The 22,374-nt window shown below is 42.2% G+C and overlaps 1 protein-coding gene across 1 annotated transcript in view; it reads left to right on the forward strand.

Annotated features, from left to right (window-relative positions):
• Positions 1–22,374, forward strand: part of CACNA2D3 (calcium voltage-gated channel auxiliary subunit alpha2delta 3) — an 807,563-nt gene that overhangs the window by 368,589 nt on the left and 416,600 nt on the right. Inside the window, exon 9 of the mRNA XM_023755701.1 lies at positions 7,596–7,670. Within this exon, the coding sequence (XP_023611469.1) occupies positions 7,596–7,670 (75 nt within the window). The remainder of the gene's footprint in view (positions 1–7,595; positions 7,671–22,374) is intronic.

The raw sequence follows: 22,374 nt of genomic DNA on the forward strand, positions 1-22,374 counted from the left end.
CTCTCATGTCTCTTCTTATAAGAGCATGTTCCCCTCATGAGGGACCACCCCCATGACCTCATCTAACCCTAATTACTTCCCAAAGGCCCCATCTCCAAATGCCACCACATCAGGGTTAGGGCTTCAACATAGGAATTTAAGGGGAACACAAACATTCAGTTGGTAACACCAACATTTTGAGGGTTTTTAATATTCAATTGGTAATTGACAAATCTTTATTTTCATTCTCTTGAACTGTCTCTCCCAACCGAAGTGTATTTTACCAATTTGGCCTTGCCAAATTGTGGTGGTGGTTTGTTTGTTGTGATTTCTCCATCACCTTCTCCTGTTTCCATAGTAGCATGATTGCTACAGTAATATGGTGCAAGCTTTTCTTCCGTCTGTCTAAAACAGTCACTTACCTCTGTCTAGAGGGCCCCCCCCCACTGCGGGCTCTTGTAAGTGCAAGGGGGTGAATGTTTGAAGCTCCATCGAGAATTCGAGAACGCCCTGCCAACCTGTCTGAATTCCTTGTTCTGCGGGCTGGGTTTCATTTACGGGAGAGGACCTTATCATCTCACCCTTCATTGCACTGTCAGCTTTCTCTTGCTTGCCGGGTAGATGTTTGAGGAGGAATGTCAGTGTTTTAGAGAGAAAGTACAGAAAACAGTCTTTATTTTCAGTGATGGAAGCCCTTGTGCATTGTGGGCATTTGTTTGTACAAACCTAATTCATCATCACGCTTTGATTTTCAGTGCCAATCCTGAGGATAGGAGGAGTAAGGTTGAAAGGGTGGAAGCGGCTTTCCTTGGCCATTCTGGGCATCTTTGCATGTTTGCGTTAAGTTCATTGCTAAGTGCATCTTCTGTATTATCTGGAGAAGCTTTCAATCCAGGTCTTGCCAGAGAATACACATGAAAAGATGACATTAAAAATGGTTTTAGCTTTCATGGGCTGGGTATTACAGAATCTACCTAAGACTGATGAACTAAATGATTGAATTATAAAAGGACAGTTGAAATGTGAGAGTGATTTTGTGCATTCCAAGCTAAAACGTAAGGTCCAGCCGCTGGTGCATGAAGAGATGTTTCCGACAAGAGAAAAGGCATCTTTTTCTGATTCACTTTGAAGTCGAACTCCAAGCCATGCGTTAAATGAACAATATTATCATAGAAATGAGGGTGCTAATTCTGTTTTGTCAGATGCTAAAATTTGAAAAATGATTTTACAGGATTCTAAAGCCATGCATTAAATGAATACAGTATTAACCAGCTGATATTGTTAAATCAGCTTAAATGCCTTTTATAGCCCGTGTTTATGAGAAGAGCATCGTTTGTTAGTTCAACCCAGAACTTTCTGTGCCCTGGTTTTAATTTGCAGAATTTTCTTTCAAACCATCTCTCCAGTGCTTTGCCTGCTGTGGATTTGCTTTTTAAAGTAATCGATTCCGTATTAAAAGTATGAGGATGGTATTTTCTTTCAGTGCTCATTTGTTCTATTCTACTAATTATGTCCAGTTGTGTTTCAAATTATACAAGAAGCTTTTGTAATGCAAAGGCTCCCTGGGATTCCTTGTGTTGGTGAAAATACTGTGGGCTCATCTGCTTCGTTACATAATCCCTACACATTTTCATTCTGAAGGTTATTTAATCAAAAGTGCACCAATAAAACCATAAAAATATTTAATGGCATTCCAGCAATTCCACATCAGTTTTCTCGTGTCATATGAGCATGCCAGCATTTTAATTCTGTGGGGTTTTTGTGGAATTTGGGATTCTCCGAAACATCCCCACATACTTCCTTCTTGTTTATTTATCTGTTTTTTCAAGGTAGAGTTTCTCCTCTCTTTTTCTTTTCTTGTCTCAATGTCAACTCTTTTTTTCTAGGCTTTGTTCTTCTTTTCTGTCAGTAAACTTCTCTACAATTTTGCCTCTTGTTTCTTTGTTCTGGTTATTTATTCATTCTACAAACACTGTTGAGTGCTAACAGTTAAGCAGTGGGCATTGATGTTTTGTGAGGGTTGGTGTGGGAGCCACCGGGGGCAGGTGCTCCCAGTAGCGTTGTCAGTGCAGTCTTGAGAGGGGCAGCAAGGGAGGCCGGGAGAGCAGAGCTGGGGCACGCAACCAACTGCAGATTCAGTGATGGCTTCTTGGCCGAAGTGATGACTAAGTGGACAAGAGTTAGCCATTAACCAGACATATGCAGTGAGGCAGGGCAGGAGGAAGGAGCATTGAGGAGGAAAGCACTGCCTGCAGGTTGTAGAAACTCCTCGTCCATCCCAGGAGATGCAGGCTTGGTCTGGGTGACTGTAGGAGGTGGAGTAGGTGGATGGGAGAGTGATGGAAAGAAGGGGCCTGGAGTGAGGGGATCAGCCCAGATCCAGCAAGTGTGGTCAGCCACAGCGCGGAACTGGATGTCATTTGGAGACAATGGACGCAGAAGTGGTCTCAGCTGCACAGGAGGCGTTGAGAGGGTCCCTTTAAGTCCCCACCTTCCCAGGTCTTCGCTCATTCTCCTTTTTAGGCGACTGATGATCTGTTAGGCCTGAAAGCTCCATTGCTTTCATCGATCAAGTCCAGCTTCCAAAATGAAGCAGGGTTTAGCGTCCTCAGAATCATCCAGAACCCAGTCAGCTGTCCTCCATTCTCTGACCAACACAAATCAGCGTGGAACATGATAGCACACCGGTGCTGGAGCTGCAGGAATCTTGGTGGGCGAATCCAGTTCATTGGTTCTTTGTCTCCAAAATGTTCTGGCCATTCATTTAATGCAACTTAAAACTTGTCCTTCCTATTTGAGATCATCATTAAAATTCCCATTGAGGAGTTGGCTGTATCTTTAAAATGGGAGACGTTGGGAAAGCTTACAGAGATTGGGCAACAGAAAGGTAAAGGATGGTGATGTGTCAGAGCGTAGAGTGTGGTGGTTGCACAGAGGAGAGGGAGGCACAGTTCCTGCGAGAAGAGACTGGGGGATGTAGTCCAAGACTGAAGGAGATCAGGGCTTTATCTCAAGCCTGCTTTTGTTTTTGGATGGATCACTGCATCACAGATAAGCACATTTTATTCTGAAAAGAAAGGCAGACATTATCTTCAGATGTAATGAGCATATTCTCTTACTGATGAAAGCAGGAAAAAAAAGTGGTTCATGATCACTCCACAGTGATGATCATGGGGAAATTTAGCCAGTATTTTATGTCCCTGGCACATAGCAGGTGCTTAGTTAATATTCATTGAGCAAACACAGGAACAAAGGGTTGGTACCCTAGCAAACGCCTTCCTGGAAGGGGATTGGGCAGTGAGTTGGTTGCACTGTATTGGCTCTCGGTCTGTCAGAGACCTGAGTCACCGAGAGGGTTCAGAGGTGACACAGAGAGGGATAGCGTGTGGCCACACACCGGGTGATTTCTGTCTCAGCTATTTAGACAGTCACATGTGCCTATTGGTGAAGCACTTCTCTCCAGTAGTGGGGTCTGTGCTCTCCAGAGGAGGTCTGGGGTCTGTGAGATGCTCCCCAGAGTGGATCACTGCCATCACCCCCCACATCCCTTCCTACTTAGCAAGTGCCAGCAGGGGGTGGAGGGTACACGATGGTCTTTGTCTCCATGGAACACACATCACACTCACAAATGTAGTCTCTTTCTTTCTGTGCATGTGTGCCAGATGCTTTCTTTCTGTTTCTATATGCCAGGTTCTATGTTGAGTCTTTACTGAATCATCTCATTTCATCTTCACCGTGAGATCAGGGGGAGGTTCAGTTCAATCCCCAATTTCTCCAACACAAACACGAAGGCTCTCAGTTAGTGTGTGGCAGAGCCAGGATTTGAACCCAACCTGTCTGCCTCAGTTGCATCAGTTCCTACTGCTCTAGCCTTTGCGAATCAGAGGAGGGGATCCAATCAGACAAGAGGAGGGGATCCAATCAGACAAGAGAGGGGATCCAATCAGACAAGAGGAGGAAATCCAATCAGACAAGAGGACGGGAGAAGGAAACCAGCAGTGCCTGAGGCCCTGTGTCTATATGGCTGTTTCTGAGCTCTTTAAGGGGAGAAAGTGCTTGTCCATCTCCTCACAGTATGGTTGGTGGGCTGGCTGGACCATCTCCAGGGTTGCTTGGTCCCCCTGCTATTCTGCTAAGAGACTCTACCCATGTCCCAGAAATTTGAGGAACAATTTACAGCTTTGGGGGAAAAGGGATTGGTCGAGTTTCTCTTTAGGTTCTATCCTGGCAGTGGGAAGGCAAAAAAGCAAATGACAGAAGCAGACTCCGTGTTGCCAGTGACCATGTGCACTTGCATCCTTTCTTCCTTAGACTATTGCTATCTGGTTGTTTAAGTAAGGATGCAGGAGAACCGTTCATAGCGCTGAGGTGCCCAGGTCTGGTGTAGTGAATTAATATGGCCATCCCACATCACAGAGTAGAAATGTAGGGAACATCCATACAAACGCGGAAGTGAAAGAGAGCAGCTGGGAGCTTGGAAGCAGCTCCACAGGCAGGACACCCTTGGTGTCCCCTGGAGGAACTCTGGGGTAGCGTGGTGAGCTTGCACAGCCAGTGGGCCCCCTGGCACAGCTGCCTGGGGTGCACCGTTCCTTCACACGGCTGAGCCAGCTCCCTTTGGTGCTGCAGACCAGATTGCTCAGTGTAGCTTTATCCTGATGCAGTCAAGGGAAATTAGTCAACTGCAAGCTTGGATGATGCCACTAACAAGCTGGCGGGGGTTCAAAAGAGCAGATTCCTCCACTGTGGCCCCAGCTCACACAGCGAAGGCGAGCATGGTTTTGATTACTGCACATGTTCCTCCCTGATGAGGGCGAGAACTTCTTGGTCTTCTTTACTTTTAAGTCCTCTCCGCAGCCCCCCACAGGCACAGACCTTTGCATTAGCAAAGCAGTTTCAGGTCTGTTGCCTCATTGGATCCTCGCAGGGACCCCTGGAGGATAAACAGAAGATGAATTAGCACCTTGTTATGCATAAGTATCCAGGATCAGAGAGGTTTAGTGACTTTCCCAAGGCCACACAGTGAGTACATGGCAGAGGTGGGAACTGGATGTGTGTCCTGACTCCCGGCTCAGAGTGTACACCACAAAAATCAACTTTGAGAGTGTGTATTAGGCAGAACACAGATAAAGTGTTTACATTTATCTGGGAAATGGAGTTGGAAAGTTTTTGGCTGAGGGTTAATAAACAACTGAATGAAGGCTGCTGCAGCATCTAAGTATCTCCTATTCTCAGGGGAGAGCCTGAGGGCCGGCAGCGGCAGTGGCTCAGCAGTGTCCTCAGGGACCCACACTGGCTCCCTCTTCCTACTTTGTCTTCCTTGAACTTCGCTCTACACTTTTCATCTTGTCTCCTCATGGTTACAAAATGACTTGCAACTGCATAAGAGCATTCCAAGTGCGAAAGAAGGCATGGATATAGAGGAGAAAATAATTCATTGAAACTGCCCTGAAAACTATCCCTTCACGTTTCATTGGCTGAAAATGAGTCACTTGACCAACTCTCACAGCAAGACAGGCTATGAAGGCATGCATCCAGCACAGGGGACTGGATAGCTTTGAATGGTTCAGACTGTTATGCTTTAGGCTTTAGGAATAGACATATTGTCACCCTGAACCAAATCAGTCAACGGCGGGGGTAGAGGCAGAGAGGAGGGCTGTTTTATTCTCTTCAATCCAATATGAACTGAAAACTTTGGGGAAGCTCTTCTTCAGGTTGGACTGTGCACTCTCTTTACGGATCCTGAGATGATGTTCTGTTTGGTCATGCAAAGTTACGCTCCCATTTGTCAATGGCGCATTTCAGAACTGCATGAATGTATTTTTTCCTCCATGCTTCATCAGAAGAGATCTAAGCTCTAAGACTATGGAGCTATACTTTTTCAAATGCTTTTGTATGTCTACACTAAGAACAAAGATTAAAGAAAGAGCAAAAGCCAGACTGGTGATAAACTTAGAGGGTTAGGGATCAGAGAGGAGGCACTGGGGGCGTGGTCATCCTAAGGTCAGGGCCTGTGAGGTTAGACTATCTGGGATTGAATCTGGACTCCACCCCTTATGTATGACTTTGGACAAGTTGGTCATCCTTGCTCTGCCCCAGTTTCCCTATCTGTGAAGGGAAAGTAATTGGAAGTGCTTCCCACATGAGGCTGAAATGTCGTGTGGATGAAGTCTAGCCTGTGTCTAGATGAAGTGTTAGTATTATCACTACTCCGACTTGCTTGTAAGCACCTTAGCACGTGGAACCCGATGAGTCTCCATAGCTGTAGCAGCAGCTGCTGGTCTGGTCCTCTTGAGTCATCTCTGCAGTGTGTCCAGAGCAGTTGTCCCAGGCTCATCGCTTTATTTCCCTCACACCCCCACTCACAGTCCTCCATGGTCCTCTGTGCCCTCAAGCTTAAAGTCCAAACTCCTTAGCCAGACTTTGCATGAGATCTGGGCCTGTGAGATGGTTCCAGTTCCTTCCCTCAGGAACCCCGGGCTAGGCCTTTGGTCCATGAAGAAGTGCCCTGACACTCTCACTGAACAAATTGTTCCTGGGCACCTGCTGTGGCTCAGCCCTGTGCTGTCACAGGGAACACACAGAAATCAGACATGGATCCTTGCATTGTGGCCCCGCCTTGTGGTGAGGGAACCAGGCACCAGGTAACTAGGACTTGGGAGGATTCAGGAGAGGGGCTACAGTGGAGGCAGGAATGAGCTGAGCTGGAGGATGAACAGGAGTCAGCCAGCAGATGCCAGAGTGAGGGGATTAGGGCGGCTGTGCTGAGTTCATGGGGGAGGACTACTGAGTTAAGGTGCTAGAAAGGTCAGAAGATGCCAGGGTCCAGAGCCTTGCCAAGGCCTGGGCAGGTTCATCTGAAGAGCAGTGGGAGCTGTGAATGGGGTTGACGGGAGATGACATAGTCCGATTTATAGTTTGGAAGGACAAGTCTAGCTACAGTGCAGATAATCATGCTTGATAAGAGAAATGAAGAGAAGAACACTCACATTTCAACTTCCTAGTTGTGAGCTTTGGACAAAATCAAATGGTCTTATTCTGTATATTCTGGGATCAAGCATGATTGGAAGGCAGGCATTGGCCTGTGTGGAAGGTGGTGTCACTGTGCATGAGTAATGTCGTGGCCAACACCTGCGCAGCCCCCCAGAGTGCCCAGGGAACATCAAGGCCTCTCCTCTGTTCTGGCCTCATACACCTGTGACCCACACGTGCTTCCCTGGCTCCATGAGGCCAAAGGCAGGAGCTGCAGGTCTATTCGCCCAAGTCTGGGACACCCTTTAGATCCCACATGGGCCGTGTGCTGTCAGCCATGCCCAGGGAGCCCCCATGTTTGGAGCTACCCCTGAAGGATTATCATTTAACTATGTACACCCTGAACACTGCCAGACCAACACGTGCTCGAGAAGTTTCTTCTTCAAACTAGAAAAGAATCAAGGCCGTCTTTGGCACATAAGCATGATTTCTCCAGGGTCACCAATTGGAAAAGCCACCTTAGGTGAATGAATTGAGCCTGTGATCATGCTGCTTTTCTGTTGGTGTGTGTGTAGCCTTGAATTATTACATTGGACCCTTTAAATGCTTAATTGTTTCCTCTTGGCTGTCTCTTCCTTCTGCAGTATAACGAGGAGCTTCACTACGTGGAACCTTGCCTGAATGGAACGTTGGTGCAAGCCGACAGGACGAACAAGGAGGTAAGGCCTGCTGCTGGGCGGGCACATCATCACTTAAAATAATTATGTCTTAACCTTTAGAAACTCATCAAATGCTCTGCTATTTCATTGCGGGCCTCAGAACCCTTGTGTGTGAACATTTAGGAAGAGGCAGGAGGAAATCATGGCAATACAATGATTGCATGGATTTCAGATGCTTGCTAATGCCGAAACAATTGCATTGGTTTTCTCTTTCTTTTGCTCTAAGCACATCCTCTGTTGTGCTTGGCACCTGGGTTGGCACCATTGAAAAAATATGACCGTTGCTGAGATTTTAAGGAAAATTTAAGTCACTTGGTATATTATTATTGCTTTTAATATAATTGATTAAATAATTGTTGATGTAGCTATTGGGGTAACTTGTCTCCCAGGTTAGGAAGTAAACTTTACAAGGATAGAGATGATGTATTTTTAATGCTCCAAGTATTGCCTGCCCCCTAAATATTATGGAACAAAAGGAAGACAGATTAAAGGAGTACCTTAAGAAATGAGGTAGAAGTTTTCACCTTCCAGTTGGAGCATCCTAGGAAAACAGCCAGAATAGATTTCTATAAAAATAAATATTATTTCCTTTTGGCCATCTTTAGATTAGTACAACTACCACTGCTACCAATACTACTTCTACAGGGCCAGGTGACAATTTAGGCTGAAGGTGTAGCTGCGACGACAACAATGTCATACCTCCTGGGACTCATAGCTGCAGTTGCTCACATTTGTTTTGTTGTAACTGCCAGATAGATACAATAAAATGATGCACCTGCCCTGGAGAGCAGACCTATGAGGTGGCCGAGGACAGTGGCCAAGGTAGGCCTCCATGAGGCACTGTGCATGCACTAGGAGACCCCCTGGCCCAAATGGGAGTGACACTGGTGCTAAGATGCAGGTAGTAGAAGCACCTGGTTGGGCATCTCTGCGGAAGTGAAGGACAGAGGATTTAGAACACAGGTGAGAAGGAAAACATTATATCAGAATTGACATCCAAGCTTCAATTTGAAGGGGAAGAAATACCATAGCAAGCTTTGTTCTTAGGAGAGAGGAGCAGGTACATTGTAGATCAAAGAACAAGTGTATCTAGGGAATGTTGGTTTATGGCCATTTTCTAGGCTATGGTAGGAAAAAATGACATAAACCTACAAGCGAATTTTCCTAGGGACTTTCCCTTTGTTTGGTCTTTGCCTGGGTCTGGTTGCATCCCTTCCCCAATATAGCAGCATTGGAATATTTCCAAACCTCAGATAGGTGTCCAGTGATGGTGCTTATGACATTAAATAGAAAAGATGTGTCAGCCCGGCCAGCGTGGTTCAGTTATTGAACCACCTATGAACCAGGAGGTCATTGTTTGATTCCCGGTCAGGGGACATGCCCAGGTTGCAGGCTCAGTTCCCAGTGTGGGCTGTGCAGGAGGCAGCTGATCAATGATTCTCTCTCATCATTGATGTTTCTCTCTCTCTCTCTCTCTCTCTCTCTCTCTCTCTCTCTCTCTCTCTCTCCCTTCCTTTCTGAAATCAATAAAAAAATATTTTTAAAAAAGATGCTTCAAACGATTAATGCCTTTCTTTAGGTAACTTCCCAATGAACAGAGCCAGTTTGATATCTGGAGACACAAAGTCTTATGATTGAAAAACTTGTTAGAGAAGGTGGGCTAAAAATTTATTTAAAATTCTCTTTGATTGTATGGGTATTGAAGACAGGAGTAGTTTTAAATATAAAAATTAATCCAGACTCTGATTCTGCCAGTATGGAGTAGCCACATTTCAATTAGACTTTCCCCTTTACAAATAGAAATCCCTGTACATGACCTAATCTAATGACATGGAGGTGAGCTCCCTGGATTTCTGTATTGATTCCCATATGACCCGAATAGAGCAATCCAGATGACTCCCTCTTGAACCAGCAATAGACACACACACATGGATACACACACACACACACACACACACACACACACACACACACACAAGTTTCAAGAAAAGCTAAATGACCAGGAGAAGGGTGGTATATCCAAGAAAACCTTTGAGACAACACCTTTTCTATTTCAGCCAAACACCAATGGTACAACTCTAGACAACTCTCCATAGCTTCAGTGGGGCTGAACAGAGAGTTGACTTTCCATCCCACTGATACCCACATGGTTTTGTGCTACACTTCAACAGAGGCAAAATGTTAAGAAAAATGATGAAATAATACCGAGTCTCATAATATATAGTCTAAATGCCCAGAATGCAATAAAACATTCCTTGTCATCTAAGAACTAAAAAAATCATAATATGAGTGAGAAGAGACAATCAACATAAGCTAATATTGACATGAATCAGATGTTGAAATTATCAATTGCTTCAACAAGCAATTAGGAATTCTCTTGAAGCAAGCAAAGAAATAAAACATCTCATCAAAAAAATAGAAGTGATAAAAAAGAACTCAATGGAAATTATAGAACTGAAAAATACAGTTACCAAGATAAAAAGCTACCTGGATCAGCTCACCAGTAGAGTGGAGTTGACAGCAGGTAAAATCATTGAACATTAGGATAGATCAATAGAAATTAACCAATCTGAACAGCAGAGAGAAAATGGACTGGAATGAACTGAGTCCCAGGGACATGTGGACAATAACGAAAGGGCAAGCAGCCATGTCATGAAAGTAGAACTCGATAGATGTTTGAAGATGTATTGACTGAAAACTCCAAATTAATAAAAAGCATAAACATATACATTCAAGAGGCTAAGCAAATTCCAAATAGGATAAACCCAAGTAAGTCAATGGCAAGACATATGATATTAAATACAATTAGACAAAGGGAAAAAACTTGATAACAGCCAGAGAGAAAAGACGTGTTACTCAAATTACTCATTTGAATGATAGTAAATTTCTCACGTGAAATCATGGAGACCAGAAGGAAGTGGCATAGTATTCTTCAAATACTGAAAGAAAAGAACTGTCAACTCGGGATTCTGTATTCAGTGAAAATATATTTCATGAATGAAGGGGAAATGAAGACATTCTCAGATGACTGAAAACTATGAGAATTTGTTATCAGCAAATCAACACTTAAAGAATGGCTAGAGAAGTTCTCCAAACATAAAGGAAATAATAGAAAAAGAATTGAAACTGCAGAAAGAAATGAATATTGGAATGGGTAAAAATAGGAGTAAGTATAATAGACTTTCATAATTCTCAGGGATTCTTAAATCATAATTGATAGTTGAAGCAAAATTTAAATAATTATATTTTTAAAGTATGGAGGGTAAAGGAATCTAATTTCTACATTTTTATGGGATTGATACATGCTGATACCAGTAGACTGGGACAGTTACATATTTTTAATAACTAGAGCAACTATAAAGAAAACAGAAATGATGGGTATTCTTATAAAGCAACTCATAGGAATTTAGAAAAGAGAAACAGGGATGAGATTCAGAGGAAATGAAGAGGAAAAAGACATAAATTGGCAACCTTAAGCCTTAGCTAATTATCTTTCACATAAACACACCATTTAAAGCAGTGATGGCGAACCTATGACGCGTGTCAGAGGTGACACACGAACTCATTTTTTTGGTTGATTTTTCTTTGTTAAATGGCATTTAAATATATAAAATAAATATCAAAAATATAAGTCTTTGTTTTACTATGGTTGCAAATATCAAAAAATTTCTGTATGTGACACAGCACCAGAGTTAAGTTAGGGTTTTTCAAAATGCTGACACGCCAAGCTCAAAAGGTTTGCCATCACTGATTTAAAGGATAGAGATTGGCCAAGTAGATAAAAAATGATCCAACCAATTCACTTGAAATACAAGGATATGGGTATGTTGAAAGTAAAAGGATGGAAGAAGGTATACAATGCAAACATTAATAAGGGTGACTATATTAACTTCAGATAACGTCATCTTCTGAACAAAAAAAATTATTAGAGACAGTGAGGGAAAATACAGAATGATAAAAGGATTAATCCACCAGGCAGACATAACTTTTCTAAAGGTGTTTGGACTAAGCTGCGGAGCATTATAACACATGAAGTAAAAATTAACAGAGCTGTTGATTAGTGATATTGAGCATCTTTTTATATGTCTATTGGCCATCTGTATGACCTCTTTGAAGAAATGTCTACTCAGATCCTTTGCCCATTTTTTAACCAGATTGTTTTTGTTGTTGTTAAGTTTATAATTTTATTATATATTTTGGATTTTAACCCCTCATACATGTATCATTGGCTAAGTGTCCATTGATAGGTGAATGGAAAACAAGATGTGGTATATCTATACAAGGGAATATTATAATTCAGCCATAAAAAGAATGTATTCTCGTGATCTGTGACAATATAGATGGACGTAGAGGATATTATGCTAAGTGCTATGTCAGACAGATAAAGAGTTACCACATGCTTTTTGTTTATCTGTGAAATCTAAAAAACAAAAAAATTAAGAAAACAAATTATCAGATTTATAGAGAGCACAAATTGATGGTCACCAAATGGGAGAGGGGTTAGGGAATGCATGAAAAAGGTGAAAGGGATTAAGAAGTACAAATTGCCAGTTAAAAAAATAGTCACAGGAATATAAAGTATAGCATAGGGAATATAGTCAATAATATTGTAATAACTATGCATGCTGTCAGATGGGTACTAGACTTATTGGGATAATTACTTTGTAATATATATATATATATATATATATATATATATATATATATATCTCAATCACTATGCTACATACTCAAAACTAATATAATGTTGTATGTCACTGTAATTGAAAAATAATTTTTAAAAAATTAAAACAGCTTGGGGTAGAAATAGAAAAACTTAAAGTTAGCCCTGGTCAGGTAGCTCAATTGGTTAGAGCATCATCCTGATATGCCAAAGTTGCAGGTTGAATCCCAGTTCAGGGCACATATAAGCATCAACCAATGAATACATAAATAAGTGGAACAACAAATCAATGTTCTTCTCTAACTCTCTAAAATTAATAAATAAAAAATTTAAAAAAGAAAAACCTACAATTACAGTGGGGACTTGTACACTTCACAGTCTTTAATTGATAGATTACTAAACTGAAATCAGCAAGGATAGAGAAAAACTAAACAAAATTATCAACCAATAAGATCTGAATAACATATATAGAATACTTTATTCTCCAATAGCAGCATGCATATTCTTTTCAAGTACCCATGGAACATTAGCCAAGGTAAAACACATCTTGGGTCATAATACAAACTATAGAAGAGTTGACATCATACTGCGTATCTTTTCTGATAATAATAGAATCAAATAGAAATCTATAACAGAGTGATGACAGAAAAATATTCAAACACTTATAAATGGAGCACACTTCTAAATAATCCATGGGTCAAGGAGGAGGTATTGAAGGAAATATATAAATGTATGAAAATGAAAAGACAATATATCAAAATGTGTGGGACAAAGCTGTTACAGATTTTAGAGGGAAATTTGTAGCACTAAAAGCCTACATAAGGAAGAAGAAAGCCTCAAATTAATAATCTAACTGTCTAACACAATAAACTAGAAAAAGAAAGAAAAATAAACCCAAAGCAAACAGGAAGAAAAAAATAATAAAAAGCAGAATCAATTAAATTGAACCAGGTTAACAGTAGAGAAAAATCAATGGCAATAAAACCTGGTTCTTCAAAAATAAATCAATAAAACTGATAAACCTCTAGCAAGACTGGTGAAGATAAAAGGAGAGAGGTTACACATCACCAATATCAAAAGTGAAACAGGGAATGTCACTGCAGATACTGCAATTATTAAAAACAATACAAGGACATTACAAACAACTTTATACTCATGATTTTGAGAACTTAGAAGAATTGGGCCAAGTACTCAAAAACTACAAGCTATAGAAATCCAATCACACACACACACACACACACACACACACACACACACACGCACACACAAAATAAAGAAAACAAAACAAAACAACCTTAATCTTGACTCACACCTCACAATTTAAACAAAATATAATTCAAACAGGTCAAAGACTTAAATGTAAAATGTAAAAACATAGCACTGTCTGAAAAAAAATGTGGGAGACAATCTTTGGGCTCTCTAGCTGGACAAAGAGTTCTTAGGCTTGACACCAAACAATCCATGAAAGAAAAATTTGACATAATGAATCTCATCAAAATAAGAAGAAAATTACGCAGTGTGAAAGACCCTGTTTGAAAGGATGAAAAGGTATGTGATTTGCAAATTTCTTCTCCCAAATCACATATTTGATAAAGAACGAGTAAATAGAGACCGTATAAATAACTCTCAAAAAACAAATAATCCAATTAGAAAATGGACAAAGGACATGAAGAGATATTTTACTGGAAAAGGACATAGAGATAATAAGTAAGTACATGAAAAGTTATTCAATATCATTAGCCGCTAGAGAAATACAAATTAAAACCACAATGAGATATCATTACACACCTATTAGAATGACTAGAATAAAAGACTAAAAATAATGAAAAACAATAAATGCTGGTGACATGTAGAGAAATTGGCTCACTCACACCATACATTGCTGATGGGCATGTAAAACAATGCAGCTACTCTAGAAAACATTTGGCAGTTTCGTATAAAACTAAACATGCAATTAGGATATGACCCAGAATTTGCACTATTGGGCATTTATCTGAGAAATGAAAATTTATGTGAACACAAAAACCTGTACACAAATATTCATAGCAGCTTTATTCATACTAGCCCCAAACTGGAAAACACGTGGGTGAAATGATCTGATTCCAGGCTTGGCAATCCTCACTAGTCTTTCTAGTTCAGGTCAAATCCCCTAAATGGCAGCTTGGGAGCCTTCTCATGTTCCTTGTGAACTGGGGACAGAGGATGGTGACTTCTGTATGAACCTGTGGAGAAATGGCACGGTGCACAGTGATGCCAGCCCTCCACCCTTCGAGTTCAAGAATTCTGACTACACTGTGCCACATCCTTTGGGACAGTCATCTTTCACTTATAATATCCATGTTGTATCATGACAAGTTTTTATGATGGCCAAATAGGTGAGAGTCTTTCTTTTCTATACTTTTTCATCTTCTGACTATTTCCATGGTGACCACAGTGATGTTACCTCCAGTTAATGAAAGGGCATGGGAGGGCTTCTAGAAGGTGACATTTGGGATGATTATGTCATGCACCTTTAGTCCTATAATAGCTAACTCTGGCTTTCCAACATGCAGGCGACTGCCTAAAAAATCAGAACTAGATAATTTTAATTAAAATAGTATTTAAGCCCCAACTGGTTTGGCTCAGTGGATAGAGTGTTAGCCTGCGGACTGAAGGGTCCCAGGTTTGATTCCTGTCAAAGGCACATGCCCAGGTTGCGGGCTCAATCCCCAGTAGGGAGTGTGTGCAGGAGGTAGCTAATCAATGATTCTCTCTCCTCATTGATGTTTCTATCTTTCTCTCCCTCTCCTTTCTGCTCTGAAATCAATAAAAATATGTATTTAAAAAACAACAACTACTACAAAAAACAGTATTTAATTAAAATAATTTAAAAATTTGAAAGAGGAGTGAGAAAATGTCAATGAGCATTGGGGTAGAAGAAAAGATCAGGGTAAAATTGCTGGCCTCATTCAAACTAACTTGTCCTGGTTTGAAGATTTCCTGTGACTTTGCTTGAAATAGCCCATGAGCATCATCCCTGAGCAAGTGAGTTTAAGGCTCTGAGTTTTTGGTTTTGGCTTTTAAAAGTATTGTTTACTGTCTGGGGAAAATTTTGTTTTGCTGCTTTATGTACCAAATAACTCACTTTTGTTTTTTTCTTTAAGTAAAAAGAAACCATGACAAATTGGGTGAGCCTGGAGCTCAAATATAGACTTCAAACCAGTAAACTCACATCCTAATCTACTTCAGACCTTCTGAACCATTCATCAGCCCTCCGAGTGAACCTCCTGTGGTCTCTCTGGGGCCCGGGAGGAAGGAGAGCCATGTGCTTTCCCTCTGGTTTATAACGGAGCTGTTCCGCAATCCGCCAAGTGGCATGGCTCTGTTTAAGATTCATTTAGTAACCCGTGGAACTCTCATCTTCCTGGCAGTTTTGATCATTTCCCATGGGAGTCCTGAACGCCCATGAATTAAGAAAAGTCCACATCTGAGCTGTTGGGTTTCCCCCAGTACTGCTTCTTCCAGTTTGAGCTTTGTTATGGAGACAGCCTCAGTTTCTACAACTTCCCACCTCTCTTGGCTTCGTGGGCCTCCAGTGTACAGTGTGCCAGGGATAGGGGAGTGTGGGGCATGTAGGCAGAAAGGAGTGCTTCTTGCCCGGCTGGTATGGCTCAGTGGTTGAGCATTGTCTCATGGGCCGAAAAGTCCCTGGTTCAATTCCTGATTTTGGGCCTGATCCCCAGTAGGGGGTGTGCAGGAGAGGCAGATCATTGATGCATCGATGTTCCTATCTCTCTCCCCCTCTTCCTTCCTCTCTCTCTAAAATTAATAAAAACATATTTAGAAAAAAAAAGTAGCCCTTTGGCACACCAGTGAATGAAGGCCAAACACCAAGGGAGACAGAGTTTGCAGAACACTAACCTACTTTTATTCAATTCAAAACCAATAAGAGGTAGTTAGAATTGCATTTAAAATGCCATGAGTACATTAGAAGTAACTGACAGAGAAAAAAAGTGGGAACAACTTAAATGTAAACAAATTCTTGTAGATTCAATATAACTTAACACAATGCAGCTCAAAGTAGAAACAAGGTAGGTTTATGTATATTACCATGAGAGAGTAACAGCGGTGTATAGTTAGGTTCAAAAAAGAAACTTGAAGAACAGTTTGCTTTGTGGTTTCTATATTGCTTAAAGATAGAAAGATATAAAGGAGGGAAGGAAGGAAAGAGGGAGGGAGGAAGGAAGGAAGGGGAAGGACTTAGGAAGTTTATTTGATACCTTTCTTTTTTTAAAAATTGTACTGAAAACATTTTACATGAGTTAGCATTTAACAAATTGTTGCGTGTCCCATGCAGTATTGGTAACTACAGCAGGTCTCTGGAACTTACTCATCACGCAGAGCTGAAACTTTATACCTGCTGAATAGCAAATATCTATACACTGAGCCCAAAGTACTTTTGCAGTCAGAAAAATAATACTTTAATATCAATTTTCTATTCTTAGTATGAATACAAATGTTTTTTAAAAAACGATTAGTGCAGGTCTGTAAACACTAACCCATGATGATGAGGACGTCCCTCCTGCTAATTTCCAGAAAGGCTTCTTCCTGATTTCTGCTTATTGAGGGTAAGAGATACGGCCATATTTTAGGTCCATGTCACCCTATTGGCTTACGTGAATTCTGCTGCTTTATAGTGACTCCAGTGATTCATAAAGCAAATGTCTCCTAATTCCTGTGCAGTAGCTCTGTAGTAGAGCGGAAGTTACTAAAATGATGACCAGAGACTGTTGCCATGGGAGATGTGTTCCAGAAACTATCCTCAATTATGTTCCCCTTTACATTTCATTATGTATTTATATTAATTTGATAAAATTCGCTTGTTTCAAAACACTCAAGCAACTGCTGGGCAACTATCTAGATTAGTGAATATTTATCAATGCATAATTTGGGTTAAAACCATTAATATAGTTTAAACTTTTTTGTTGTCTTCACTTTACTATACTGTGCTTTGTGAACCCCTGTATGAGTCTAGATTAGGGGTCTAGAACCAGATAGTAAATATTTTAGGCTTCGTGGGCCATGTGGTCTCTGCTCTAACTACTTAGATTTGCCATTGTGGCATGAAAGCAGCTATGGGCAATACAGAAACACGTGGGTATGTGGCTGTGTGCCAATAAAACTTTATTTATAAAAATTGGTACAGGCCTGTGTGGTGCTGACCCCTAGTGTGGACTGTGGACAAGACTAGAGGAGAAGTCTGTTATCAGAAAAAGAACTTACATTGGGCTCAGGCAAAATCTTTCTGGAAGGGCCAGGGCCTGGAAATCGGTGGTTGAGAACTAGAGTAGATGAGCTAATACTTCTTCACTCTTCTCATGTTCACTCTGTTGGCAAATGAGGCTGGATCCTACCTTGGGCTGACTTTCAACCTTGCATAGATTTGCCAGTTAACTGATTTCTGATTTCTTAGTTCATTTACATTTAACCTGGAAGCCATCTTTTCTTCATTGAATACCTTCCCTGCACAAAGCAGAAGGCATTTTCCCTGCTTCACTGCCTCTTTCTTATCTTTAGAGAGAAGATGTTATTATATGGGTAATGCTTCCAGGATTTGCCTTAAGTCTAGCAGCTTTCTTGGGTATTTGCAACGAGCTTGTGCTGGATCGAGTTGGATTGACTTCATAAATCAGTTTGCTGGATCCTCCAAGGGGGCACCCAGCACAAGTCAGGGAGCCCCGGTTTGGAGCTGATTTCTCCTGATCCTTCCCTGGGGGCCAGAGGCTGCCTGCCTGGCTTTTTCTCAGGATGGGCTTTAGAAACTGCAGGTAATACAGTGTGTTGTGAGGCACCGAGGGAGCCGCTCATCGTGGCGTCTCTGCTGTATTTGTTTTGGGCTGCCCTCCTGCATGGCTGGATGAGCCTCCTATGCCGTGGCTTTGCTGAGTGTACATCTCATGAGCCTTGTGTGGAAGCTGCGGGTCTTAGAGCGAGCAGGCCACCAGTGCAGCCTGCACCCCACCTCTGGAGCCCTCCCGGTCATCGCACTCCCAGGATGGGTGCTGTGCTTGCTCTCCCTGCTCATCGGTTTCTTCGCTTCTGATTCATTTTCACTGATAATTAAATGTTATTTGTATTCTTTTCGGTGATGCCTAGATCATGTGCCCAATGTCTTGCAGTTGGAATTGTGTGATCCAGAGTAGCTAGCCAGGAGCCACCCTCACCTCATCATCATCATAGGCACGCCATGCTGGATGAGATTCGTCACATTTGACTACAAGCATTTTGACTTCAATATTTTCTAAATTCCCATTCTGGGCATGGAGGTGGAGGATGATCAAGACTGGGCAGCTGGGCCTAAGAATCCATGGGTAACATTAAAACAATGTGTAGATTCCTGATTCCACCTAAAACAGACTGGTTCAGAACCTCTCCGCCTGGAGCCAGGATGTTTTAACAAGCTTCCAGGGAATTCTGTTGCAGTCAGCCCAGGAACCTACCTTTAGACACTGTTGGAGTCTAGTATATCCCCAAATCGTGTGCTCCAGTCACCTACAGAAGCTAGCCATTCTGCTTGGACTTGTTTGAGTGTGGAGGGTCATGAGCTTGAACCTCCTGAGCTCTCATTATTGCTGACAGTCCAAGTCTTGGGAGTCTGAGTTAATTGTATGACTCATTGTGGGAGTTCAAATAGTGTTTCCACAGTTAGGAGCTGCCTTCTAAGTCATTTCTTTTTTCCCCCCTGATATTTGACCTCAGTTAATCAAACTAATCATTGTGAAGGACTCTATATGCAGTTCCCAGTTAAGGGAGAATTTCTGTTCTTATTTTAGTCTTTCAGGGCACTGGGAAGGAAAACTGGGCGTTGGTCAACACAGGTAGACACTTATGTAGAGATGGAAAAAAGTCCCTGAGGGAGACAGTCTTCTACCAATGCCAGATTCCAAGCCAAGGCCTCCATCAGGACTGGCTACAGATTTGCGGGGCCTGGTGCAAAATGAAAATTCAGGCCTTTGGTTCAACACTTAAGAATTTCAAGATGGCAACAGAAGAGCATTGAACCAAAGGTTGAACCCTTCTAAACACAGGTTCCTGTGTGAGGCCAACCTTGGGATCTGTCTCAAATTTACTAGCTCTGAGAATAAATATGTCCTCTTTTCCTACCTGTTTATAAGATGCCGTCAAGAGAACATTTGAGTAATAAGGAGAAAAGGGTCCTGAATTATTGTAGAGATTTTGAGGTAGGTAGACTGAGTTTTAGGATTCCGTCTTTCTTATTGTTTTAACTCCTACTAAACTGGTTTGCACTTCACTTATGATGTGAAAGCTTCTCTGGCCACTAGGGGAGGCACCTCTTCCTTACTCACACCCAGAGCAGAGGGGACCTGGTGGGAACCCTTTAACAAACCCCAGCCCCATAACCTGGGATTTCAAACTGGAGTTGAAGCAGAGCAGGGCTGCGTTGTTTAGACATTCCCGCTGTCTGAAGTTGAAGGTGTTTGTGGGTGGTCCCCCTCTGTTCGGTGTCACTATCAACAAACGTGTGGAAAGAAGAAGTAACCGGAGATGCCGGCAAGCTTCAGTGAGCTCTGCCTTAATTGGCGAGTCCGTTGCATTTGTAGCACAGGCAGAATCAATTAGGAGCTGGGCTCGGAGACCCAGACAACACCAGCCCTGCCCTGCCCTGCCGCCAGCACAGCCCTGGCGCAGAACCCCTGTGGTGGCTCCACCAGAGAGGAAGAGGTGCTGTCCCCGCTGCCCTCCCCCCTTCCCCCTCCCCCCATAAGGCTCTAGGACTGCTGAGTTACCCCCATTGCTTTCATTTCTCTTATTTTCCAAGAATTCCTCTGACCTGCCAGGCTTTCTTCACTCCATCTATCCAATCTCTTCCTTTCTTTCAAGAGCCTGCCCCTCCGAGGTGTCATGGGAGGTCTTTCTGTCTCCCTTGAAGGCACAGACCCTCTTTTCTTCCACTGTCCCCACTGCTCCAGGCCCAGGGTCAGGCATCCGATGTGCACTTGATAGCACGTCTTGTCTGTCCTGTAGAGCAGACTATATTGCTGGCAGGTTGGAGGGTGGCTTTGAGTCTAAGATCACAAACAAAATATGGATTTGTTCCCCAAATACAGACCTGCCAAGAAGAGGGGCTCATCCATAGCAGTGAGGCTTGTCTGTAATGATGTTTTCACATTTTTTAAAAGATTTTTTAAATTATTTTTTAATATAGGAAATAATCAAGAATATGGATAAGCAATAGGAAGAACATTTTAAAAGTCACATTGTAGCCCTATTATCAAAAATTTCCAACTAGGGCCCCAGCCAGTGGCTCGGTTGCTTGGAGCGTCATCCCATACACCAAGAAAAGTTCCAACTATATAATTTTTGTGTTTATCCTAAAGACTATCATATCAGATATATATGCTTTAAAAAATAAGGTGGGTTGTGTATTTTATTATTATAAACAGTGCTGTGATGAGCATCTATACATACATATTTGAATATTTGCTTGATTAATTCTTTAGAATACATTTAAAGAATTGAAATAGGGTCAAATAATATTTAACTTTTGCACACATGTAAGGCTTTGTATATGTATTAGTTTGTTCATTGATTCAACAAGTATTTGTGTGCCAGGCACCATTGCAGTTTCGGGTATAATGTGAACAAGACTGACGAAGTCCCTTCTCCCATGAAGATGCTAAGTTCTGGTGAGACAGATCATACCAAAGCGATTGTTATGCCCACACGTTAGACACTGGTGATGTCAACACTCACGCCTCCAGCCCTGATCACAGCCCTGCCTACTCAGGGGGTCTCTGTGGTGTCAACCAGCAGCGTCAAGTTTCTTGTACCGAAAACCAGACTCTTTGCTTTAATTCCCAAAACTGCTTTCTCCCTCCCTCCCCTCCCCGAGTTGTCCTCAGTTTAGCAAGTGACAGTTCCAGAGTAAGATTCAAGCCCAAACTGCATTCTCCTTGTTTCTTCTCCTTCCCTGGAGAAGGGGCACCCGACTGCCAGCAAGTTCTGCCACCTCAATCTTCTAAACAACGAATCTGACCACACTTGGGCCTTCTGCCATTCCCACCAGGGGTTGAGCCACATCCTGCTCCCTCAACTGTGGCCGACAGCCTCTTAACTGGCCTCCCTGCCTCTACCCTTCTCCATCCCTCACTCCTCCCAGCATCTAGTTCAGGGGTGGGCAAACTTTTTGACTTAGGGCCACAATGGGTTCTTAAACTGGACCGGAGGGCCGGAAACAAAAGCATGGATGGAGTGTTTGTGTGAACTAATATAAATTCAAAGTAAACATCATTACATAAAAGGGTACAGTCTTTTTTTTTTTTTTAGTTTTATTCATTTCAAACGGGCCGGATTCCGGCCCGCGGGCCGTAGTTTGCCCACGGCTGGTCTAGTGGGATGGGTTCAAGAATGTGTATTTCTTTTTTTGAAGGGAAAGTTATTTTTTTTAAAAAAATTATTTTCTTCATTGATTAAGGTATTACATGTGTTCTTATCCCCCTATTGCCCCCCACCCCACCCCCGCTCATGCCCTCACCCCTCAGTGTCTGTGTCCATTGGTTATGCTTATATGCATGCATACAAGTCCTTTGGTTGATCTCTTCCCCTTCCCCCACCCTAAGAATGTGTATTTCTGCCCAGCCACCATGGCTCAGTGGTTGAGTGCCGACTTATGAACTGGGAGGTTATGGTTCAATTCCTGGTCAAGGCACATGCCCTAGTTGTGGGCTCAATCCCCAGTGAGGGGCGTGCAGGAGGCAGCCGATCAATTATTCTCTCTCATCATTGATGTTTCTCTCTCTCCCTCTCCCTTCCTCTATGAAATCAATAAAAAAATGTTAAAAAGAAAAAAAGAATGTGCATTTCTAACAAGCTGCCAGGTGATTCGGATGCTCCTGGTCAGGATGGACACCCTGAGAACAATTGGGAGAAGATGCAAATATGATAGAAACTCAGTCCTTGCTCTTAAGGAGCTTAAGGGTATTTGGAGAAAGACAATGAGCACACATAATAAAATTCAAGTCTGCCAAGTGATGAAGAAAA

This window comes from Myotis lucifugus, unplaced genomic scaffold (assembly GCF_000147115.1).
Source record: "Myotis lucifugus unplaced genomic scaffold, Myoluc2.0 scaffold_83, whole genome shotgun sequence".
Lineage (NCBI taxonomy): Eukaryota > Metazoa > Chordata > Mammalia > Chiroptera > Vespertilionidae > Myotis > Myotis lucifugus.